General features: G+C 40.6%; 7 protein-coding genes across 7 annotated transcripts; 2 read left to right on the top strand and 5 right to left on the bottom strand. All coding sequences in view use genetic code 12, as the record gives it.

The window, feature by feature from the left end:
- Positions 1-2,944: 2,944 nt before the first annotated feature.
- Positions 2,945-4,054, bottom strand: TRP4 (anthranilate phosphoribosyltransferase; the record flags this gene model as incomplete). The annotated part of the gene is made up of 1 exon (XM_001387235.1): positions 2,945-4,054. The coding sequence occupies one exon, from the start codon at positions 4,052-4,054 to the stop codon at positions 2,945-2,947; it is 1,110 nt and encodes a 369-aa protein (XP_001387272.2).
- A 601-nt stretch (positions 4,055-4,655) lies between these two features.
- On the bottom strand, positions 4,656-11,033 carry BRR2 (RNA helicase-related protein required for pre-mRNA splicing; the record flags this gene model as incomplete). Its single annotated transcript, XM_001387234.1, has 2 exons — positions 4,656-5,635; positions 5,678-11,033. The coding sequence occupies 2 exons, from the start codon at positions 11,031-11,033 to the stop codon at positions 4,656-4,658; spliced, it is 6,336 nt and encodes a 2,111-aa protein (XP_001387271.2).
- A 207-nt stretch (positions 11,034-11,240) lies between these two features.
- Positions 11,241-12,622, bottom strand: PDA1 (alpha subunit of pyruvate dehydrogenase). Its single transcript, XM_001387233.1, has one exon. The coding sequence runs from the start codon at positions 12,517-12,519 to the stop codon at positions 11,329-11,331; it is 1,191 nt and encodes a 396-aa protein (XP_001387270.1). The 5' UTR covers positions 12,520-12,622; the 3' UTR covers positions 11,241-11,328.
- A 1,514-nt stretch (positions 12,623-14,136) lies between these two features.
- PICST_66235 (predicted protein) lies at positions 14,137-16,350 on the top strand. Its single transcript, XM_001387648.1, has one exon. It carries the CDS (start codon positions 14,184-14,186, stop codon positions 16,305-16,307), a length of 2,124 nt encoding a protein of 707 aa, XP_001387685.2. The 5' UTR covers positions 14,137-14,183; the 3' UTR covers positions 16,308-16,350.
- PICST_37804 (predicted protein) lies at positions 16,349-19,624 on the bottom strand (the record flags this gene model as incomplete). Its single annotated transcript, XM_001387232.1, has 2 exons — positions 16,349-18,817; positions 19,472-19,624. The coding sequence occupies 2 exons, from the start codon at positions 19,622-19,624 to the stop codon at positions 16,349-16,351; spliced, it is 2,622 nt and encodes an 873-aa protein (XP_001387269.2).
- A 401-nt stretch (positions 19,625-20,025) lies between these two features.
- Positions 20,026-21,033, bottom strand: PICST_80736 (predicted protein; the record flags this gene model as incomplete). Its single annotated transcript, XM_001387231.1, has 6 exons — positions 20,026-20,311; positions 20,370-20,438; positions 20,507-20,558; positions 20,808-20,814; positions 20,868-20,902; positions 20,956-21,033. The coding sequence occupies 6 exons, from the start codon at positions 21,031-21,033 to the stop codon at positions 20,130-20,132; spliced, it is 423 nt and encodes a 140-aa protein (XP_001387268.2). The 3' UTR covers positions 20,026-20,129.
- A 1,080-nt stretch (positions 21,034-22,113) lies between these two features.
- Positions 22,114-24,051, top strand: KRS1 (lysyl-tRNA synthetase). Its single transcript, XM_001387647.1, has one exon. The coding sequence runs from the start codon at positions 22,136-22,138 to the stop codon at positions 23,915-23,917; it is 1,782 nt and encodes a 593-aa protein (XP_001387684.2). The 5' UTR covers positions 22,114-22,135; the 3' UTR covers positions 23,918-24,051.
- The last annotated feature ends 10 nt before the right edge of the window (positions 24,052-24,061 follow it).

Here is a 24,061-nt window from a genome sequence, read left to right as displayed (position 1 = left end):
TACCTTCAACAATTCTTGAGTCAAGTCTCTAACCTTTCCGTCAAGGCTTCTGCTTTTGAGCTGCGCAGCCTTTTCGTCAGCTTCAAGAGACGTTATCTGATCCACCAACTCTTCGTTTATTTTCTCTAATCTTTCCAACTTTCTCAATGCATCTTCTTTAGATGTTGTTGAATCCGATAGCAGTTTCGAGAGTTCGTCAGAAAGTCTAGTTGCCTCTTGTAATTGCAATTCTAAAAGAGCCTGAACAGCAGACGGTCTTCCATCAGTATCCATCTTCTTTCTGGAATCTTTTTCAAGGGTCAATTGATTCTCCAAGCTTCTGATTTTATTCTTGAGTTGATTACTTTCAGAATCATGGCCCCTCCTAAGTGCCTCTATTTCAGACTCTAACTTGCGTATCTTTATATCGTCATTGCTTGCTTTGGACTTCAAGAATGCAGTCAAATCGTCCTTGCCGGAATTCTCTTGAGGACGACTTTGGTAGTAGCTGTGCATCCTTTCTCTTTCATTGAGATCATTCTGTAAAGTTCTAGCCCTGTCTTCCCAGCTATTAGCATTCAACGATTGAGACTGCAACTCATCTCTCAAGCGGAGCACTTGATCGTTCAATTCATGAACCTTGTTATAGTAATTATCAGCAAGTTCTTCTAATTCCGTCTTTTCAGATGCTAAACGTCCAATACGAGCTTCCAAAATTTTCTGATTAGACACTGATTTCTGTGTGAGTTTTTCTTGATCCAATAAATTTTCCAATTTTGAAATTTCCAACTGAAGCACTTCTATCCGGTCTTTCGAAAACTGGTTTTCTTTGTTAAGTCTTCTTATTTCGGCCTCCAACAGATCGTGCTCTCTTCCAGAGTTGCTTCTCTTATAGGCCAAATCAAGCTCTAGTCTATTCTCTAAAGCAGAGTTTTCTTGTTGTAAGTTTAGAATCTGTTCGTCACATGCTGAAAGCTTGACTTCCAATTCATTGGCTCTCAGTGAAGTAGATTGTTCTTTCTCCCTCAAGAGGTCATACTCCTGCTCGTAGAATTTAGCCCGCTCTTCAAGCTCTATCAAACGAGTGTTCGAGAGTGGTTGAGTTGATTTCTGTTCTAACTCTTTGGCACGTTTAGTTAGGGCCCCGATTTGAGACTCATACTTCTTGACTTCATGCTTGAGATTGAACTCCTGTTCATTCTTTTGTTGTAGTTCTTTCTGTAAATCAGCTAGTTCTCTCTTGAGCGATCTGACTTCAGAACTAGATGCATGCGATTGGTCTTCTACACCACGTAGTTTCTGTCTGGCTTCATCTAATTTGCTTCTTGTTTCCAGCAATTGCTGTTCTTTATGTTCCAGTTCTCGTTCATAGTCTCTCAATCTAGCTTGTAAACTCTGCAAATCGTGAAGTGTGGCAGCGGCCTCTTTCTTGGATGCGTGTTCTACAGTTTCGTATCTTTTCAACTCATTCTCAATGTCATCGTGCTTGCGTTTCCATTGCGATTGTTCACGCTCTACATGTTCCAAATCGTGTTGTAAATGGTTGATTGTTGCTTTTGCCTGCTCAAGCTCATTAAGGTAGTCGTTCAATTTGTCTTCTCCTTGAGCATGATTAGCATTCAATTGTTCTTTTAATACATCTAATTGACGCTGGAGCTCCTTATTGTCTTCTTCTCTATGAGAAGCATCTTTGTAGAGTTCATTCATCATCAACTTCTGTTCAGAAATCGTATCCATGGCAGAACGGTAGTCACTTTTCACTGCTTCAAGCTCTGACACCAACTCGCGCTGGTGCTGTTCTGCATCATAATTGGAATCGAGCCGTTTTTCCAACTGCTCGATGTGCCGACGACTCTGGAGAAGCTCATCACCTTTTCTCTGGATAAGAAGCTTGTACTCCGCGAGCTGTTGGTCCTTATTATAGTCGTAGTTGCTATTTTCCTTATTTGACAGGCTACGCAATTCGGCATTTTCTTGTTCCAAAACAGCGATACGTGCCATTAAGTCTGACACATCATTACGGAGCTGGTTGTTGTTGTTAAGAAGCTGCTGTTGGTCTTCGGGTGTGCCATTGAGCATCTTCTGGAGCTCAAGTATCCTCATCCTCATCTTGATATTCTCTGTCTGAAGCTCCTTCACTCGCTCTTCCAGCTCTTTGATCAGCGACACTCCATTGTTGTTGATGAAATTCTGCGGAAGCACCGCAGCTGGATCTATATGTCTGACAGTGGTGCTTTTGGCTGCTTCTGGCTCATATCTACGGGGACTTTGGTCAAACGAGGTAACAGCTTCAAAGTTGTCCATTGTCATGTCAAACAGCGGACTCATACGTCCGTCTCCATTGGTAGGAAACTCTGTGATTGGCTCAAAAAGCCGTCTCATATTGTTGTTGTTGTTATTATTGTTATTGCTTTTGCTGGTGCTGTTGAACTTATTGATAGTGTTGTTTTCTGTGAGTACATCCGAGTGGTAGCGCGAACGATTACCGATGGGAGTGAATTCTTGACCGTGATTGTCATGACTCTTATTGCCACGTAGAGGCGTTCCTACTAATGCGTTTCTCACAAACATGGCAATGTTGTGAAGAAAGAAGAGAAAAGTGAAATTTGATGGATTCAAATATTAAATCTTGATGCTATATAAATTTTAAAAGTAAACAAACGCGCACAGACATTTTTGGCACACTAAATATGCAGAATCTTCAGAAAAATATTTGCTGATTGATTTGGGTGCAAATGGAAGACAATCAAGTATAGTAGAGCAACAGCGAATATGAATGTGGCTAGGACTAATGTAAGTGAACATGGGTATATTGGAAGATGTACTAAATTCAAGATTAAGTCTATGAGACGTTGCCATTGAGTGTATTCCTGTTTAGTGTTCTACTAAATATTTCTATTAGTATATTAGAAATTTAGATTACTCTATACTGGCTATACTCTACTTTTCTTAAATAAGCTATCTTTTAAACAGACAAGTCGTCAACAGCTGACTTGAAATTCTCCAATGCCAACAATGCAGCACCGCTGAGAATGGAGTCCTTGGCCAACTCCACACCTTCCGCCCAAGTCTGGGCAATGCCAGCAACAACAGCTACAGCAGCACTGTTCATGAGAATGTAGTCTACAAGGGGATGGTTCATGCGTGCAGATACTTTGTAGAGGTCACTGTCTTGACGTAAGATATGCGATAGTATTTCGGCGTTTTCCGTGGGAGTGCCTGATTTGACAAACTTCAATGGATGTTCCGGCAAGTTAAAGTCACGTGGCAGTAAGACTCCTTTGGTGATACTACCATCTTCTTCAATCATCCAGAACTTGGTGGTTCCTATAGGTGAAATCTCGTCGAGCCCAATGTCACCGTAAACGACCATAGTTCTCTTGTGAGCCTTGTTTTCTTTGGCTAGTATGGCTGCTGCCTGTGCGTAGGCTTCTCCGAGCTTCTCGCTGTACACACCTAAGATTCTTGCTCTGAGTGGGATCGGATTGATCAACGGACCCAAGATGTTAAAGATAGTGGGGATCCCCAAGTGTGATCTGATATTTGCGACTTTGCCCATACCCGGATGGAATGCTGGAGCGAAGAGGAAACAGAAGTTGGATCTCTTGACGATTTCAGGAGTGGTCACCTCATTGACATTCATCAAATTGACGCCTAACGAGCGAAGCAAGTCACCAGAACCTGAAGTAGACGTTGAAGCTTTACCGCCGTGCTTGCAAATGGGCAACCCCATACCGGCAGCGACGATAGCAGCTGAAGTTGAGACGTTGAAAGTGTTCTGGCCATCACCTCCTGTTCCTACAATGTCGATATAGCCCTGCGAATCCACCAATTCTGGAGGAATTACGTTGGAAAATTCCAACACAGTATGTACTGCTGCTGAGATGTACTCTGACTCTTGGTCCAAGCCTCTCATTCTGAGGGCTGTCAAGAACGCAGCTGATTGGATATCGCTGGGTATGTTCTTGAAGATGCATCGCAACACCGTTGCCAAATCTGCCGGAGTCAAGTTGGGAGGCTCCATGAACAACGACTTGATGTACGGAGTCAAGATGTTCTTGTTGGCGGAAGTCATCTTACCTGAAGGGTAGAAGTTACTGTGGAGTTTGTGGGTTTGTTGAAGTTTCAATATTCATATTTCAATATCGGATATTTCTATATGCTTATATAGAGGCTCGATCTCACCAAAAATTTTCAGGAATGTTAGTCACCATTGCGGCATGGGTGCAAAAGTTTGGAATCTAGTAATATGGGCACATGCTTAAAGTTATGAAAATGGTAGAGTAAATCAAGTGGGCCAAAATGCTTGAAAATGTGAAGCTGAGTATTCTTCACCATTCTGAGTCTCTTTTACAACTTTTTTGGGTATAATGTGGTTGGCATTTCTTTGCTTAAATTGCGAACTACTATTGTGAGTCACTTGTCCTCGAGACAAATCTGGAAATGGTTGCAACTCAATTTGCATATCACATGATTATATAAATATGTACTGAGCTATTCTAGATCTTTATGATAGAGTTGAATACATAAATACCACAAACTACTTCTCTGGTTCTCTAGTTTTATTATATACCATTCTTTATTGTACTTTTTTCTGTTGCTATACTGTAATATGTTCTGTCTATTATATTTTTTGATACTATGCAATGTTGTACTAGATTGCTCTCTTTCTATAACTAATCCTCTGGTTCTACATCTACGCTAAATCCAACCTCCTTATCAGCATCAACATACGAATCACACATACACCATAACGTAAGCTCGTGGTGGCCAGCAGTAGGAACGGTGAACTCCAACTGCAATTGCTGTGATTGCTGCTTGATGGTCGTCTTCTTGATCGCATACAATTGCTTAGTAGCAGCATCTCCTATAACGACCCACCATCCTTCAGCCTTGGTGCCAGGATAGAAATCGGTAATTGCATCTAGGTCATCCAACTCCTCATCTCTTTCAAGTTTAATGGTAATAAGCTTGGGCTCATTGGCGACAATTGGTTCACTAACATCAAGCTCGTAGGTCATGTCTATGTTAGGATACTTGTTGACAAACTCAGCCACACGGTTGAGTTTATCCCCCTCCAATCGCAAGACGTCGTCTCTTTCATCATCTTCAAGAGACATGATATCATACACTGTTTCAACCTTATACGTTGCACATCTCTTGAGGATGTCATTGGTGAAGTTTGGAACCTGTTTCAAAGGACTATCATTGTTCCATACGGCTTGAACCACCATTTGTGACAAGTCCATAGCATTGATAGCATTCAAGTAACCTTCACTAGAAAGTGTATCAATGCATGCATATAGCAAGTTCAAGATGGTGTTCAATACAATCTTTTGATCGATTTGTAAATCAACTGGAAGTGGGATTCTGGAAAAGTGCGCTTGTAAGAGAATAAAAGCTTTGAAGAACGGAGATTCATAATTTTCATCATCTACCTTATATGGCACCTTGTTATAGATTCTGGAAAGAATACTGTCCTCATTATATCTGACAGGAATCAACTCAAATTCTTCAGCGGACGTGATGGCCTGTAAAATACCCTTCAACTTCACACGGTTGTCAAGACCAGCGAATAACTTCATAGAATTGAACAGGACATTATAATGAGCAGCTATCATAGCGCCATTCAAAGGAACAATCGTTTCTTCATCTTCTTCATCTTCTTCATCTTCTTCATCTTCATCACCTTCATTACCTTCAAATTCAATCAATTTGGCACCTTCCAAATCTGAAAGTGTAGATTCAATCATTTCAGAAAGGAATTCAGAGATGCCCAATTGAGAAGTGTCTTTTGCATCATAGAAACTTGGATTAATTTGCAATCTACGGTAAAAGTAGGTAAATGTAAACCAATCCATGCAATCTTGTTTGGACGTGAATGTTTTGCAACTGATCTCACTGAGAAATAAGTCATGGACCATTGTAGGTACATAACTTTCAACAGGAGCTGGCTCATTCAAAAACTTGCTGTAGAACTTCAACTTACATTCGTTGGTGAGAATCAATACATTTCCTTGATTGATCAAACCATTCTTGCAACAACCTACCATCTCCAATATGTCATTAACAGAATAGTCAATATAACGATGCTCCTTGCCATCGTACTCCTGCGTGCTTAGAACAACTATGCCATCTGCAGCTGGGGCGTATGAGGATGTCTCTTTTGCGGCCAAAAGAATACTGAGAACATTATTCTCAAACATTTTTTCCACAATCACCTTATCCGTGGCATTCATCCCTTCGTAGTAGCAGCCAACCCCATATGAAAGCATCTCTTTAATAGTTTCATCGGTTACTCTCTTTAAATATGGCTTCAAGTCTTCGATTTCGACTTTCAACAATTGCAAATTGTCAAGACTAGCTCTCTGTACAAATTCAATTGCAATTTCAATACAGTGCTTTCTTGATGGCACAAAGACAATTTTTTTTCCTTCTGAGTCAAGTTTCAAAAAGTCATATGTTTGGTTTAAAAATGAAGAAACTACCAAATCCTTTCTTTCAACGCTGCTTGCTTGTAATTCAATTTCCTTGATTTCATTGAACCTTTCCTTCGGATCAAAATTAAATATGTTATTCTTTGCACATCCAAGCCATTCACCAATGTCTCTACCATTAGCAACCGAAGAAGAAAGTGCTACAATTCTTAAGTTCGTTTGCTTCTGAGCAGAAATGAATCTCATTCTTGCAAGGACAACTTCGTACATAGACCCTTTTCGGTTTGCACCGAGTGTGTGAAGATCATCAGCGATTATCAAATCGACTGCTTGTACTGCTTTTCTTTGTCTCCAACGATTAGAAAGACGATAGAACTGTACTGGAGTAGCAAGAACTAAATGGTTCGATCCAAGAACAGAAACATCCTTAGCAACTTCACCAGATAGTTTCGAAACAGACTTTTCTAAGTTGTTGTACTTTTTAGTCCAAACCCTGGCAAGCTTTTCGATCTTGCTCTTATTTGGTGTTAAGTATACTATGCGGCCACCAGCTTCATTCCAATGGTTCAAAATTGCAAGCTCGGCACAAACAGTTTTACCACCACCTTTAGATATTCCAATGAAGATATTTTCATTACTTCCAAATAAATTTGGGAAAATCTGAGATTGGAATTTATTGAAATAAGAAAATTCAAATGATTCGATAAATTGTGGATTCCTCAAAGATGTTGTAGGAACATTTTGCAATTTTATCAGCTCCGTCAAACTAGGGAATTTCTTCGGAAATCTCAAATCTGAAAGAACAATAGGAATCTTCCATTCACTTTGTATCCATTTTTCGCTAATCAAGCTGACGAAGTAAGCCGGCTGATCAGGCTCCAAAATTGGCACAACAAAGTCAATCAAATGTTCGCGGCCAGCATACTTTTCGTTGATAACCAATTTGTCTGCGTAAAGGATCTTTTCGCCATCACAATCCTCAACAAGGACTACGAAACTCTCGGAATTGCCATGTATTTCATAGTCCCATTCCCAGTTGGCGATGGCTTCGATTTGAACTCTGACCAAACTTGAAGTAATTGGTTGACAGTAATAACTTAGAGAGAGCTTAGGAAATTTCTGCAAGAGCTGATATGCCTTCCCACTATTACCCTTAAAGTTAATTGCTTCGGCAAGCTCAGCGGCATCCAAAGTAAAGTAGCTTAGCCAAGGTAAATGTGAACTTTCTGTTGCTTTAACAATATCTTTGGAAACGAACGCTCCAAATTGCCTGAATGGAGAATTGGCTGTCCACATTCGACGGGATACCATTTTGCAAAAGTTGAGAAGAGTCTTCGAAACCGAGGACCAACCTTTCTTCAAAGCGATTTCATACATTGCCCTTAGCAAACGACCTGCATTCTGGGAGATATATGTCATGTCCGCCATCAACGCGAATCCATCCAACTTCAAGTTGGAAATGTAAGTCTGCAACAATATGTTTACTTTCGCAAGTGGCTCATTGGGTCTTTCTTTGATAGGAATAGGACATTTTTCCATCAACTTGGCCACTTCCAATTTCTCTTCCTGTCTTGAAGGAATGAACTTGAACTCTCCTGAAGAAGCGAAAACTTTGAGGATCTCGATTTCAGAAAACCACGACTTCAATTGAGTGTTGTACAATTTAATTGTGTCGTAGTTGATGTAGAAGTGCGATGATATTCTCCCTAGCTCGGTTGACTTAACGCTTCCACTAAGTTCATCGTAAATGATCAACTTGCTTTCATGGAGAATAGTCAAAGCACTGTGTACCAAATCTACCCTTCTCTCATAAAGTATCTTGTCATCGCCATAATCAGCACCGACGTGATACAATGCTGGGGTTTGCAACATTCTAATGTACAAATAGGTGTATCCTAGCCAGCTCACAGCATCTTCTCTTGATTTAATGGTACCAAGAACAACCTCAGCATTTACACTATCAGGCAATCTGCTCATTAGTTGCGACTCAATGGGCAACTGCTGGTTGAGGATGGCCAAGTAGTATTGGATATCATCTTGTGACGTAATTATAACACCCTCTCCACTTTTGTCATATCTAGGTCTACCAGCTCTACCCAACATTTGCAAAATATCCTGAGGTGATAATTGAATCCAGGTTCCTCTTTCAGGGGAGTAAGTTTCTGTACCCTTAATGATAACAGTATGAGCAGGCAAATTCACACCCCACGCTAACGTAGCAGTAGAAACAAGAACTTGAAGATGGCCCTGAGCAAACAAATCTTCAACCACACTCCTTTCCCCTTTGATCAAACCAGCGTGGTGAATTCCTATTCCTCCTGGCACTATTTCTTTCAAACTTAAATCCTTGAAACCATTGGCCTCTTGTTTCAAGATTTCTGCTGTACTAACTTCAGTATTCCACGACTTTCCATCTTCTTCCAATTTGTCTTTGAGCCATTTGGCTGTCTTAAAAGTATCTTTTCTAGAGTGTACAAATATGATTAGTTGATGTTTTTTTGTTATGCATTCAAGCAACTTGTCGTAACAGGCTTCGTTCATGGCTGTTAATTTTTTGATGGCCTTCTTTTCCTTGATACCAATAAACTGTTGCTCTAAAGGACAAGGACGGTACGAAGCATCGAAGTAGAACAAACCCTTTTGAAGATCAACCCTGAGGAATTGTGCAACATCTTTGTAGTTAGGCAAGGTAGCAGAAAGTCCAATAAGTCTAACAGGCTCAGCCGTAGCTTCTACTTGTCTCAAAGTTCTACTTAGAATGTTCTCAAGAACTGGCCCTCTTTCGTCGTGCAACAAATGGATTTCATCAATGATTATTAATCTGACAAGTTTAACGTAGGGAACATCATTCTTTCTTGTTACTACATCCCACTTTTCAGGAGTCGTGACAATGACCTGAGTCTCATGGATCTGACGAGCTGATAAGCTGGAGTCACCTGTCAATTCGTTGACAACAAGGTTGAAATTGGAAGTTAATCTTCTTTGGAATTCACGCATTTGTTCTTGAACCAAAGCTTTCAATGGTGCGATGTAGACTATTTTGAAATTTTTAAGGTCAATTTTTCCTGTTTCTGCGTTTCTATAGTTGTTGATTGTCCTGAGCACAGATAACATGGCTACATTGGTTTTACCCGCACCAGTTGGAGCGCAAAGTAGAAGGTTTCTGTCCGAGTGGAATGCTTCTGGAAACACTTTGGATTGTACTCTGTTTAAATGGGTTGTTTCTGTAGTTGGGAATGCTACTCTTGCCCATTGTGGTAAGTCTTCTATAGAGACTAGTTTCTCCCCTTCTTCCTGAGGCGGAGGATTAGGTGGTGGGATGTAGATCAGGTTGTATGATTTCTTATTCTGTTGATACGATCCTTGGGGTAATTTTATTGAAGTATTGGTCATCAACCTTGAACCCTGGTCAAATGAAAGAGCATCCAAATCAACAATTTTTGGTTCTCTTGTTTTCTTTTCACTTTTAATCTTTTTACCTTTTGTCGGATCTTCAGCCTCAGAGAGCCTTCGTTTCTTTTGTGTTCCTTCGACAAATTCGGCTACCAAGTCAGATAATCCAAGCTTTTTCATCTCCTCAAATAGCTTATTTTCTCCATCGGAGTCTTCAGCTTGCAATAGCTGTATTCTATATACAATCTTCCATCTGTTTTCTATGCAAAGTCTGACGAAATCAAAATGGTCATAATCCATCAACTCCATAATCTCGTTCTCTAAGTCTCGGTCAGACACATCCTTGTCAATCATAATCTTATAGACTTCCTTTGCCTTTTCCAGACTCTCGGCAGCATCTGCACTGTCGAATAATTTCAGTATTCTCCGTTGTAGGAAGTACTCATCGATATCTTTTATCGAAAGTGTATAATCTTCTGCTTCCTTCTTTGTAGATTCGGCTATTATAACTTCGTTGGTTAATGCCTGAGAGTCATTCTCTTCCTCTTCTCTATTTATTATATTGTTGTGATCATTTTCTATTTCTTCAGGAATGTCCTCTTCAACTTCTCCATCGTCATCACTCATGTCAAACTCTACCGCTACGATCTCGTCAGGAGACTCATCGTTAGCAGTATTTTCTAAATCAACATGGCCGATATCATAGTCATAAATTCGGTTCGATAAGTTTATCAACTCGTTCAATTGAACGTCAGAAATCTGATAGTCTATAAGCTCTATTATCTGTTTCTTCTTCTCTCCTACAGTCAGGTCTTTTTCTTTCAAAATCTCCAAAATTGCGTCAGACGCTGATAGAACGACTTCGTGGTTTGAATCAGGCAAGACCTGTCGCACTTCCGCCATCAAGAGGTCGAATATGTGTCCCGTTTCTTCATTCGTAGGCTGATACGAAATGTTCTCATATGCTGAAGTATACTGTGCAATGGATTTGGGTTCTCCAGAATTTGCTGACTTTTTCACCAACGAGCTTGATTTCTTTTCTCTGTCGCTATTGCTACCTTTTGAAACTCGACTCCCCATTTCCAGAACGGAAATGTGTCCAATCAATGAAGATGGATTGTACTTTTCATCATCTTGTCGCGGCCTGTGTGAGTTACGAATCACTTTGTTAGACATCTCATCGTAACTGTATTGGTTCAGCTTTGCCTCTCCCGAACCTGACATGATTCAAGGATGTAATGATACAATTGATAACTTTTTATATATAAGACAATAAAGAAACAGATACTGGTTGTCTATGATATTTCGATATGAATGAATCTCATCTCTCTGGAGTATCCTGCATACATGATTTTCACTCGAGACGTGAAGTGAACAGTCTGCTTGCAATATGGACTTCTATATATTTATTCGTCACTACATTTCTCGTATTATTTATATATCTTCTCTTTTATTCCTAACTCTACAGTCACAAGAGACTCCTGCCTATGATATATTTATGTGCGTCTATATTTCTTTTCTAGTAGACCTTGTTCAAGAAAGTTTTGTTCTTGAAGTCCCACGAGTCGTCCGAGATTCTGCCTCTCAACACTGGGATTTCAGATCCTGGGACATATACATCTTCGAATAAGATGTCCATCTTGGCTTCAGGAGGAGCGTCAGCTTCAGCAGCAGCGACTTGTTCGTCGACGTACTTTCTGGCAGCCTTGTCATAGGACTTGATTTCTTCTTCGGTAGCAATGCCCTTGTCCAACAAAGTAGCCTTTAAGCCGGCAATAGGATCGTTTCTGGATCTCATGTGTTGCACTTCTTCTCTTGTTCTGTAGGTGGTACCTGGGTCAGACATGGAGTGACCACCGTATCTGTAGGTTTCGTATTCCAAAACCAATGGTCCGTTGCCTTGAGCAGCCCAGTCCTTGGCAAACTTGGAAGCCTGGTAGGTAGCCAAAACGTCCATACCGTTGATCTTCAAACCAGGAATGTATTGACCTCTCTTGTAGTACTCAGTAATAGCAGAGGATCTGGCAGCAGCAGTACCCATACCGTACTTGTTGTTTTCACAGGCAAAGATACAAGGCAAGTTCCACAACTTGGCCATGTTGTAGGCTTCGAAAACTTGTCCCTGGTTGGAGGCACCGTCACCGTACAAAGTGAAGGCAGCAGCCTTCTGTCCCCTGTACTTGTGGGAGAAAGCTAAACCAGCACCCAATGGAACTTGAGCTCCAACGATACCGTTTCCTCCGTAAAAGCCTGGGGCAAACATGTGCATAGAACCACCTTTACCATAAGAAACACCAGATCTCTTACCCATCAATTCTCCGAGAACTTCCTTGACAGAAGCACCTCTCATGAAAGCAAAACCGTGACATCTGTAAGAGGTGATGACAGTATCTTCAGGAGTAATGGCGTTCTCAATTCCAACGGCAATGGCTTCTTGACCAACAGACAAGTGGCAGAACCCTCTGATCTTCTTGGCCTTGTACAAGGCGTCTGAAGCCATTTCCATTCTTCTGATGATGATCATATCCTTGTACATCTTCAACAAGGTTTCCTTTTCGGTTTCGAAAGTCAACTCGGGGATCTCCAAGTTGTAGCCTTCAAACGACGATTCAGGCAATTCGATGCTGACCAAGTCGCTGGACGAGGCCATGGCTCTTCTGGCGATGACAACACCGCCCTTAAGAGGACGAACAGCAGCAGTACGTAACATATTAGATGAGCTACTATAAGAACTATGAATTCAATGAACTAACAATTAGAACAATTCAGAACTCACACTACAACTGAACTGATAAAGACTCAGACTAGTAGAATCACACAGACGAACTAACAGCAGCGTTAAGTAGAAGACGTCTGACCGACAAACAGATCTCTGTATTTATCCAAAACTTTTCTCATCTACGGGAAGCACACATCCGCAGCGGGCCAGTGCCGCAGACTCGGGCAATATCGCGTCGGTGGTAATTGTCCGCGCAAATCACGTGCCACGGTTGCAGAGATCTGAGCTTGCAGATCTCGGTGCATTATTAGGCGCACGATTTTTTGTACCTACAGTAGTGAGAATTTAGTAGGTCTATAAAGTAGACCTCTCGGCTACTGCAAACTAAATACCTTATTTCCTGGCTTTATACTGTACAACTATACCAGCATGTCCATGGAACACCTACCATAGAATCTCCAGCCTGGTATTCCATATCCGGAATGTCTTGTCTGAGGAATACCTCAGAAAACTGGTCTCTGTAGTCTCCTTTTGGCAAATTGTAGCATTTCCAAGACTATTCGGCGAATCATTAATTCCTGATCGAGGAGACGTGCCCTGAAATGTATGCGGCTGCTGTCTTTTTCTACAATACTTCAATTACGCAGAATCTGTAATTACCGGCAGCCCGTTAATTACGTCTTCAAATAATTAGTCCCCTCTTGCATCGCTTTACATAATGCACAATAGTGAACCTGTCAAAGGGACTGCAAGAAAGAAACTGCTGAATCCACAATGCTGGCTAACAGTGTGCCCCTGGACTTCCAGCTCGAACCAGCGTCACTCTACAGATATCAGAAAGGGGCAGACCGGCCAAATTATCGTGTAGATTGAGATCTCCACCTGGAAAATGTGTAATTCATGCTTACCAATCTAAAAAGCTTATCATCCTAGTTGTGTGGCAGTTTATGTATAATATGTGCTCACGGTTGACTCCTCATTTGAAACCCTGCACCTTCGCCGAACCCTCTTATTGAGCTGCCATTAATATGTCGTGAGTGAAGTGTATCGTCTGTCTGCTAGTAACGTCTTTCTCGGAAAGCAAGCCACACACCCCTGTGCCATCTCCCCTCATGCTCTCCATATTCAATTGCTCGCTATGAACTCGCTATGAACTCGCTATGAACTCGCTATGAACTCGCTATCGCGATATCCGATTCTGTCTCTATCTCCTGCTCTATCTCCATTGATACTTGTATCTCTATCAAGCTCTCCTTGTTTGTGTTGATCGGCTTATCTCTCAGTTCTCCAATCTCCCTATCGAAGACTTTCTTAGACGCACGAAATTTGCGTCCCAATCAGGCAACGCAGTCGCAGCTTTATGTACCTCGTATTCTGAAACATCTCCCTAAATGAGGAGAGAAAACTCTAAATCTTATCTTAGAGATTAAAAATCCCTTGATCTCAGGGTCCTATATATTCCACGTTTTCCTCAGAATGGTTTCAAAATGTCTGTCTTTCTCTGTACTACTGTAGGAGCTACATTTTCCTATAATTCTAATCATTCATTTTAAATATTCTTTCATCCCTTTTTGCTTAAGATTCTTTTCATCTTGTCTACTTTTTCACCTTTCCTAAGTAAAATTAACATATAACTCTTGTATGTTTTTATCACGATGAAGCCCGTCTCCCCAAACTCCCGCAAAGGTGGCTGGAAAAAGAGATTAACTACTCGAAAATCAGATAGGACCCCCCGCTCGTCCACCAATGGCAACCCCAACCTGCTTCAGTCCCACCTTCTGCAGAATTTTTCGAATACTTCACTATCCACCCTCCTTGTAGTTACTCCCCCAGATACTCACAGAGCTGTTGCCCTAGCGTCTTCTTCTCCATCCTCGTCTAATAAATACAATTCACTTTTTCTTCCTCCAGTTACTCCTACCTTTCTGGGTCTGCCAAAAAGGTCTTGGTCTGGGCCGTCTGGATGGAACTCAGCTGACAATACTGATCAATTCGATACTCCTTGCACCAATCCAGACTCTTATTTTGATGGAGGCTTCAAATTTCTGTCCCCGGCTTCATCTTCTTCGAAAAAGTCAAAGTTCAAAGGTAAAAAGCTATTCGTCGATTCCTACCAACTCACCAGCCTTGACCCAAAAAGTCCTCTAGTGGAAACAGCTTTTCCCATTCCTCCCCTGCTTCTGCAAGGCAGTAGTCCCATAACTCCCACAAAAGGTCCCAAGGTCAAACCTTTCATCTTCATTAAGAGTCAGGGCACTCACACTAATAAACCTTCTGCAGCTGACACCCTTGATAGGAAATGCCATATCTGTGATGAGTACTTGAAGTCGACTTTGACTAACGAGAAGTTTGTAACCTTGAAATGTGGGGATATCATCCATGGAGAGTGTTTCGAAGTCACTGTAGATTACGAGATCGAATCCGCTTTTTCCAATCAAATCGTCGCTACCAGTTGCTCCTTGTCAGAAATCATGGAAGTTGTACTCCCCTCTTGTCGAGGTTTGAAGTGCATTACTGCATCAAACCCGTCAAATTTGGTCCCATTGGATGAGAATCTCTTAGAAGAAAGGGTTAACAGTGCAGTCGTCGCTTTCAATAGGAAGAATGTAGGCAGAAGAAGCAGCAATATAGTTGCACTAAATTCTACATTGTCTAGCCCTATTCCAGCCAGAACTTCAAGAATGACTTTAAGGTCAACATCATTGAATCCGTTGAAGGAAGATATAGAATTCAGGACCCCACAGTACAACATCCCCAGAGATACTATGTCATTCTTTAGAGCTTCAAACGGGTATTCCTACGAGACCTTCTCACTTCTCTCGATGTCACCCTCACCTTCTCCTAGCAACTCCACAGCTCATAATTCTACTATTAAAATGAGATTGTATTCTAATTTAGCCATAGATACACTCAAGAATCACTTTATAAAGTATATCTTGGAAAACTCTCGAGGGTTCAGATTGACCAGTTTGTTGATGTTTGGTTCGTTGAGATTGGCTGACCATCTTCTTGTAAGCTACGAGGGCCCCGAGAAAAGCTGTTTCATAAAAAAGATAGTCTATCTTTTTGAAAACTACCTCGCCATATGGGATCTTCATTCAGAGCCACTCTTATACTCCTTGACAGGAAGTAAGGTCCACATTACTCAACCTGCCATAGTTCGCATTTCAGGTTTTGATAAAGGATCCCCTACTTCCAATGTGTGGTTTACATCAGAACTGAATTCCGTGATTGAGAAATGGGTTATCGCTACTTCAGATCTCCAATTTAATTTCCCCGTTGACTTCTTGACTTCGACGATTATTCTTCCAACGTTTTCAGCGCCAGCTAGAGTGAGCACAGTTGACTCTGTTCTACTGAATAATTTCGCAGCCGATACACAAAAGACATTTTCGCAGCCAATTTCGTTACCAACCAAAATGACCCGTCTGCTTTCAGAAAGCTTGATGAATAGTAATACAGTGGCTAAATCTCTGGAAGAGTCCATCTTCACAAATATGGAGATAGTCAATGAAGAAGCTTGTAATGACACCGAATCAGATAGCGATTCAGACGACGAAGCCATTAGAGGAATTATAGGAAAAGATAAGCTGCATAACACTATTAACGGCACTCCTGACAGCGAACAAGAAGACCAATACACTTCTGAAACTGATGAAGATTCAGATGCTGAGCTCATATACTCCATACAAATGAAAACAAAGCCCACATGTCTTGATACCTGGAATGATCTTTTAACTCAGATTGATCGTGCATTATCATTTTCTCATACTGAGTAAATATAATACAAAATAATTTAATTAATAATATCTATTACTTTCTATTTATTTTGCTTCGAATATCTATCGATCTCTGTTAATATTCTAGACGTCCAGATCTCTCTTTCTTGTCTAGACCTTGCCATGAATACAATGCTTCGGCCTGTAAACCCCAACTTTTTGATCATTTTAGCCATTCCCGGATTCTTTTGAGTATTGTTACTTCTAGCTAATGTTGAATCTTTTGTATACTCAGCTTTGCGAATATCTTTGATGTGTTTTGTAATCTTCCTCTTCCTACCAATCCATAAAGTGAAGCAGCGAACTTCTTCTTCTTCCGATGATTTCCACCCATCTGGGTAGAGTCGAGGCAAACACTGTCGAGCTGGATTGGTTGGATCAAGCTCCTTCTGCCTATTCAACAAGTCAATACTGGTTGCAGCTCCGGAATAAATATAGCAACTAGAAAGTGGTATAGTTAGATGATGCTCAAACAACCCACTTGCTTTCCAAGCTCCAGTTGTTTTTCTTCTCTTGTAAATTGAATAAAGAACAATGAACGCAGGGCACAAGATCACGAAGTACTGTGAGAAATTAGAGTGCTTTTTACTCTTCTGATACAAGTACCCACTCATCAAAATACATTTGGACATAGCAATTGACTCAATAGATTGGATTCTGGGGTCTGCTACAGAATGTTGAAACTCAAGATTATTGAGTTCCCGATTGATATTGGAATCAACGTATTCGGGAATTCGAAGAGCCTTTTCATTTCGAGCTCTCACAATCATTGTCTGTCTCAAGTCACGTTGTTTTCTGAGAAACCAGTAATCACGAAGGGACTGAAGATTCAACATCCAATGATCTCTTAAAAAGCTACTTTGTGCTTGCAAACGAACAATGCTTCCATTAATCATTTCGATTTCAAAAGCAGAGTCAATTATCTGCACGTCGTCTGCAAGAGCAGAGTTGGAGTGCCACAAGGTGCTCATCAATAGCTTTTGCGTGTTTGTTAATTCTGTTACAGGGACTTTCCTGATCTCCTTAATTAAACATAGATCTATCATTGCTTCAGATTTTATAACCTGCTCTGCTCTTCTTCCCATTTCTGAAAGTGCTACTTTATCGTTACTTTCGAAATCCTCTTTATTCAACCACGATATGTGACCTTTTTCATTCAATGGATAAGGACAATGCTCGCAAATATCAGTGTAAGAAGACGAAGCTGAAAACTTCTTCAAGTATTCTAAGGTAGGTGGACTCGCTCTATAATACTTGGTGTAAAACATAATATTGTCACATGTATAGAAGTACAGCACTTTGTAAAAAGACCGAAGCAAAGACTTCAGTTTGCCTTTAGTGTTTGTTAGTCTTGACAAGAAACCCTCGACTGGGATCGGTTCTCCTATACAGTTACCATTTTCGAGTGCAACAGCCTCAGCCCTGCCCAAGTCCCTGAACTCGAAAGCGAACGTCCGATTCATTAACTGGTTTTGGATAAAGGTTAATTCGCAGTTGTTCTGGATCCATTCTAATCGATCATATTGCCTGAAACAGAACCAATAGTTGGCCCAAGAATCAAGTGAAGAATAGTTCCTTCTCTGAAGCTCGTTGCATATGGTTGTTTTCAAGTATTGTATGAGAACCCCATACTCTATAGAATACCCATACTTTGTTTCCTTCACATTCAAGTTCCCTGAATGTTCTAACATTCGTTCCAAAATGGTATCGGGGACTCGAATATCAATGCGAAAGTTGAAGTTTGGAAGATAGACCCGAAATCGAGAATCCATTTCTTCGCCCTGGGCACTCTTGATAAAGTATAGCCATCGAAATGCAGAGATCTGGTCGTGAGTTCTCATCAAATACGCAAAGAATTCACTCTTCTGTTTGCATAGTATTGATATCGTTCTGTCAACATCGCTATAGAAATAGGCATCTACACTTAGCAATGAAACTTCAAATTCGGGCTTGTTCTTTGCATCATCTGTGACTGAATTGATATGGTAGAACTGCAAAACCAAAGGATCGATTACGCTATCTGTCTTTCTAAGAACAGCAAATTGTTCTGTCCATCTTTCAAAGACCCTTGAATCGCCTTCTTCTTCGTCAGTGAACTGAGAAGTAGGTCGATCTAACTCTTTTGTCAATACCAACATCTTTTCTACCTGTAAAATTTCGCCAGCCTTGAAATTCTTAATCACAGCTTCGTAGATCTTGTTTCTCATGTCGTTCTTCTTCCTCCTGGCTCTACCTTTAGAGGCATCTGCAAAGTGTCGCAATCTCTTGATAAATCTACTGTACTCTCTTTCTGCAAGCTCGAAGTTTTCTTTGTCTTCCAATTTATCCGTTGGATGTGGAATAGAAATACTGAGATCCTTCGACTTCTGGCTCCTTTTACTTTGTGGAAGGGTTAATTCTGAACCAATGGAACCAACTTCGTTGACCACGCCAGTGTCAAAACTATGGGAATTCGAAATAAATTGGTGGATATTGTTTGTGGAAACTTTTTCGTGTTCTAATTCTTTGTACTCAGGAGTAGATGCATATACATTGCTGTTAGACACTTGAAGTTTAGGAATATTTGAAATAGCTATTTCAGCAGATTCCAGGTTAAGTTTTTCTGGTTTAGACTTTTCTTCAGGACTGGTTCCATACCTTGGTTCCTGGCCCTGTGAATAGTGAATAGATCTACGTTGACCAAAAGTGGCAAGAGCGTTGGTTTCAGTTTTCTCTTCTTTGCCATTGAAATAACTTTTAACAGGCGACACTATCATATCAGAAGAATAATGATCGAGAAGATATCGTCTAATGGATTCTATGGTATCCAGATGTTGATCGAGTAAAGAACTATCCGTAGTAGATCCTACTGTGTTACTGTAGAAGTTCTCATCTTTGGTTTTGATATTTCCTTCATTTCCATAGGAAGTTCTAATGGTTACTTCTGGTGTGGAATAGATGTTCGTATCATAATCCAAATCTCTCTTCTTCAGCAATGTTTCAGCAGCTGTATGACTGACTCCTTTCCTCGAGACTGAAAAAATATTGAATTCCTCTTCGTCATTCTTATCCGCAATACTTTCATTAAATTCTGCAGCACTTCTGATGGTATTTCGAATGACTTTGGCGGCGCTTTTGAATCGATTTTTTACCATACTCTTAGCGTAATGGGAAGTAGCAGAAACGATGCTGGGACCTTCATCTTTCAGATAGACATCAGGTATTTTTCCTAAAAAAATGCATTTCGACAATTGTGAAACCTGGGCAGCAGAAGCGTACGTAAGTCTGAAGGCAGTGAATGACGACTTGGGGATGGAAAATGCTGCTGGTTCTTCCATTGCCTGATTCAAAGTGTTATTTTGCACATATTAGATGATGGCGAAGTATTTCTGAAGTTATATATTGATGGTATTGGAATGGAGACACTATTACAAACGTAACTGAAGGTGTATATGTATATACTGTTGTTTAATCGTGTGTGTTGCAAATTTGCTTGTGAAGTTGCAATAGAAATTATGGATATACTAAAAGTTCACATAAATTCTACCCCATAATTTCTGAAACGCGGCAGGAAGAATTTCAACAATCAATATCTGATTAAACTGAACTAAAATGACACCATAATTTATGGAGAACCCCTAATTAACTACTCTTTGAAATTCTGCTTCTCTTCTCTCTCACCATCGATTCTCTATTTCTACTACTTCTACCATTTCTACTGTTTCTGCTTGCTGCACTTCTACTCAGACATCAGCATCTATTAGTCCAATACTAAACCTACACTTTCACACTACTTTGTAATTACTGGGAATACCGCGGCAGCCCTGTAGCTTTTCCCCCTTCTCAGACGATATCTTCGTCATTGATACCAATGGAGATTCCCTCTGGGTTCATGTTCTCAGGAGGAGAAATGCTAGGAATAGCCTCCAACCCAATATATACCAAACCAACAACAAAAATGATGAGTGCAGCAAACACTCTGAAAATGCTAGCTCCATTTATACTCACACCAATCAAAGTGTAGACTGAAAGGTTAGAAATAATCAAGATAATTAAAACATTGGAAATCAAAAAAATACGTACAAACACCTCGTCCGATAAACGAGAACAAGAAGGACCCATAAGCGTAAGCCTCGGCTGGAACTCTAAACTCTATAAGCAATAGTTAGTATTTCTGTAGAAAACTTGTCTGAATCACCACAATTCTCTAGGTTACATACCCAATAATCCAATGATACCACCAAAGGCGATAACGTATACTCCTACTAGAAACTGAACATGTTAGTATTGATGAAATGCGGTATCTCCACACATCTCTGGTTGATCTGTATCGCTATCTTTCTGTGCCCTATCACCCCAATTATGTCCTCTCTTCTCTTCTCTGTCAACTACATCAATGAGATTCTATATCTTTGAAATGTATGTTCGATAAGTTCTTTTTCCAGTCTTAACATCCTCTAATTCGATACTCTATTCACATCCAGAGACCGTGCTTATCCAATTCGATATCCCTCAACTTACTGAATGTCTGCTGCAGTTAGTACTATACTATCTAGTGTACTTCTCTCCAAATTTACTTACATTCCACTGAACAATTGAGATAATCCTGCCAACACCTAAATTCCAGTTAGTATATGGTCCTTTGGTTCTTCAAATCGTCAATACTTACAGCTAATCCAGAAACGACCAAGTTAGTAATGCGGAACGCATTGTTCAAGTCCAGTCCATCAAACAGATCCAAGTTCATGACACAATTACTTAATTCTCTTGAAGCTAAAACAAGAGAAGAATGGGACTTTCTAGATGTCCAGCAACTCCGTGAAATAGAAAGACACGCTCCCTTATCGCGTCACGTGACAATACTTGGAAAATTCAAAAAGACGACGACGGCTATCATTACCTGCTAGCACTATTCTGCTGCTCTAAAGACATAATTATGTTTTGGTTGCTTCTATCAGTCTCTCTACCTACTCGAACCAAAGCATAGCCGATTTCATTGCCTTCTCCAAGAATTTTTTTTTCTTTCTACGAATTAACAAGAATTTCGATTAAAGTGTAACCAACTACTACACACAATACATAAAATCTTCCTCAGATCCATAGTGTTATTGGAAAACAGGTCCTTTACCAATTGGCAAGTATTAAGATCCAACCTATTTACTACATAGTATATAAATCATAAAAGTTTTCCAACCACATTAAATTAACGTGATCAAAATCCCGTGATTTATCGCCAGTGGCACGCATTTTTTGAGGGTTTTGTTAACAAATAGGCGGTTTTAGCTCAGTTGGGAGAGCGTCAGACTGAAGAGATTCAGTCACAGTTAATCTGAAGGTCCTGTGTTCGATCCACAGAAATCGCATTTTTTTGGATTACAATTGTTCTTTTTTTTAATCTAAGTCGTATTAGAGACTGTTGTGGGATAAGGAGGCGTCTCAATTGGTGTTTTGGAGACGGCATCTTTTTTTGACAGGAAATGGTTGAAATTTTCGTTTGTCATTTCTTGTAATCTTCCCTAGAATTTCGCAGTCATCTCAGGATAATATGGAGAGGGCGAAAGTTTCAGATTAGAAGTCAAAAAGAAATGGACTTGGAACATATTGATGAAAAACTAGAAATTTTGAATAAACTGACATAGATTCATAATTTCAATCCTTAGTTATAATCCCTTTCAAGTATGATTCACTTAGCTTCTGATTATAGCTAGCTATCTCTAGATATGAGTCTTTCGTCACGTGAGCGTTGATGAGATAGTCAAAAAAAAATCCTGAAAATTTTTGCTGAAAATCAATAGATAGATTTTTCAACCACCACTTCCCTTTAGGATAGTTCCACCACTAGTATCACGATGTCGGAAGAAGTTAACCAGGCAGCTGAACAATTGCAAAAGACCTACTTGGACGAAGCCACTGGCGAACAAGTTTCCAAGACCGAGTTGAAGAAGAGACAGAAGCTCAGACTTTTGGAAGCGAAGAGGGCCGAGAAAGCTGCTAAGGCTGCCGCCACTGCCCCCAAGGTGAACAAGAACAAAGATCAATTGGCTGACTTGAACCCCAACCAGTATTTCGAGATCAGATCCCGTCAGATCAACGAGTTGAGAGAATCAAACAATGAGAACCCCACTGCTTTCAACCCTTACCCTCACAAGTTCCACAGAAACATCACGTTGCCAGAATTTGCTGAAAAGTACAGCAGTTTGACCAGAGGTGAGACTTTACAGGACGTTGAAGTCAAGGTCACTGGTAGAATTATGACCAAGAGAGAATCTGGTGCCAAGTTGAGATTCTATGTATTGAAGGGAGATGGTGTAGAAGTCCAGATCATGGCTCAAGCCCAGGACGTAGCCCTGGCTGAAGAGTACGAAAAGATGCACGAATACTTGAGAAGAGGTGATGTCATTGGTGTCACTGGTTACCCCGGTAGAACTGCACCAGCTAAGGGTGGAGATGGTGAAGTTTCGGTCTTTGCAACTTCTGTCCAGTTGTTGACTCCATGTTTGCACATGTTGCCAACTGAGCATTTCGGATTCAAGGACCAGGAAGCCAGATACAGAAAGCGTTACTTGGATTTGATCATGAACGACGCCACCAGAGACCGTTTCAAGGTAAGATCTAAGATCATCGGCTACATCCGTAAGTTCTTGGACAACAGAGACTTTGTCGAAGTAGAGACTCCCATCTTGAACGTCATTGCTGGAGGTGCCACAGCTAAGCCTTTCATCACCCACCACAACGACTTGAGCATGGACATGTTCATGCGTATTGCTCCAGAGTTGTTCTTGAAGGAATTGGTCGTAGGTGGTATGGATAGAGTGTACGAAATTGGACGTCAGTTCAGAAACGAAGGTATCGACATGACCCACAACCCCGAATTCACCACTTGTGAATTCTACCAAGCCTATGCTGATGTTTATGACTTGATGGACATGACTGAGTTGATGTTCTCGGAAATGGTCAAGGAAATCACTGGTGACTACAAGGTAACCTACCATCCAGATGGTCCTCAAGGTGAAGCTTTGACCCTTGATTTCTCCAGACCTTGGAAGAGAGTCAACATGATTGAGGAATTGGAAAAAGTCTACAACGTCAAGTTTCCTCCTGGTGACCAGTTGCACACAGAGGAAACTGGAAAGTTTTTGAAGCAGATTTTGATTGACAACAAGTTGGATTGTACTCCTCCTTTGACCAACGCCAGAATGTTGGACAAATTGGTAGGTGAGTTGGAAGATGCTTCGATTAACCCTACATTCATATTTGGTCATCCTCAGATGATGTCCCCATTGGCCAAGAAGGACAGAAACATCCCAGGTTTGTGTGAAAGATTCGAAGTCTTCGTAGCTACTAAGGAAATTTGTAACGCTTATACTGAGTTGAACGATCCTTTCGACCAGAGACAGAGATTCGAAGAACAAGCCAGACAAAAGGCTCAAGGTGATGATGAAGCTCAATTGGTTGATGAAGTGTTCTGCAATGCTTTGGAATACGGTTTGCCTCCTACTGCTGGTTGGGGATGTGGTATCGATAGATTGGCCATGTTTTTGACTGACTCCAACACTATCAGAGAAGTGTTGTTGTTCCCAACCTTGAAGCCAGATTCCTTCTTCAAGGGCGAAGAAAAGCAAGAGAACTAGCTGTGATGGTTTTGTCTGATTGCTAGTCATTTTAGATAGTTTCCATTATATCGTTTCGTTTCTATAGTACAGTATAGATATATACAGTTACACATATATATAGTCTCAATGGCATCTTGTGTTTTCCTGTCTCTATAATTCCTT

Source organism: Scheffersomyces stipitis, chromosome 1, assembly GCF_000209165.1.
Source record: "Scheffersomyces stipitis CBS 6054 chromosome 1, whole genome shotgun sequence".
NCBI lineage: Eukaryota > Fungi > Ascomycota > Pichiomycetes > Serinales > Debaryomycetaceae > Scheffersomyces > Scheffersomyces stipitis.
Note: the sequence above shows the minus strand (reverse complement) of the source record. Positions and strands in the feature narration are given on the sequence as shown.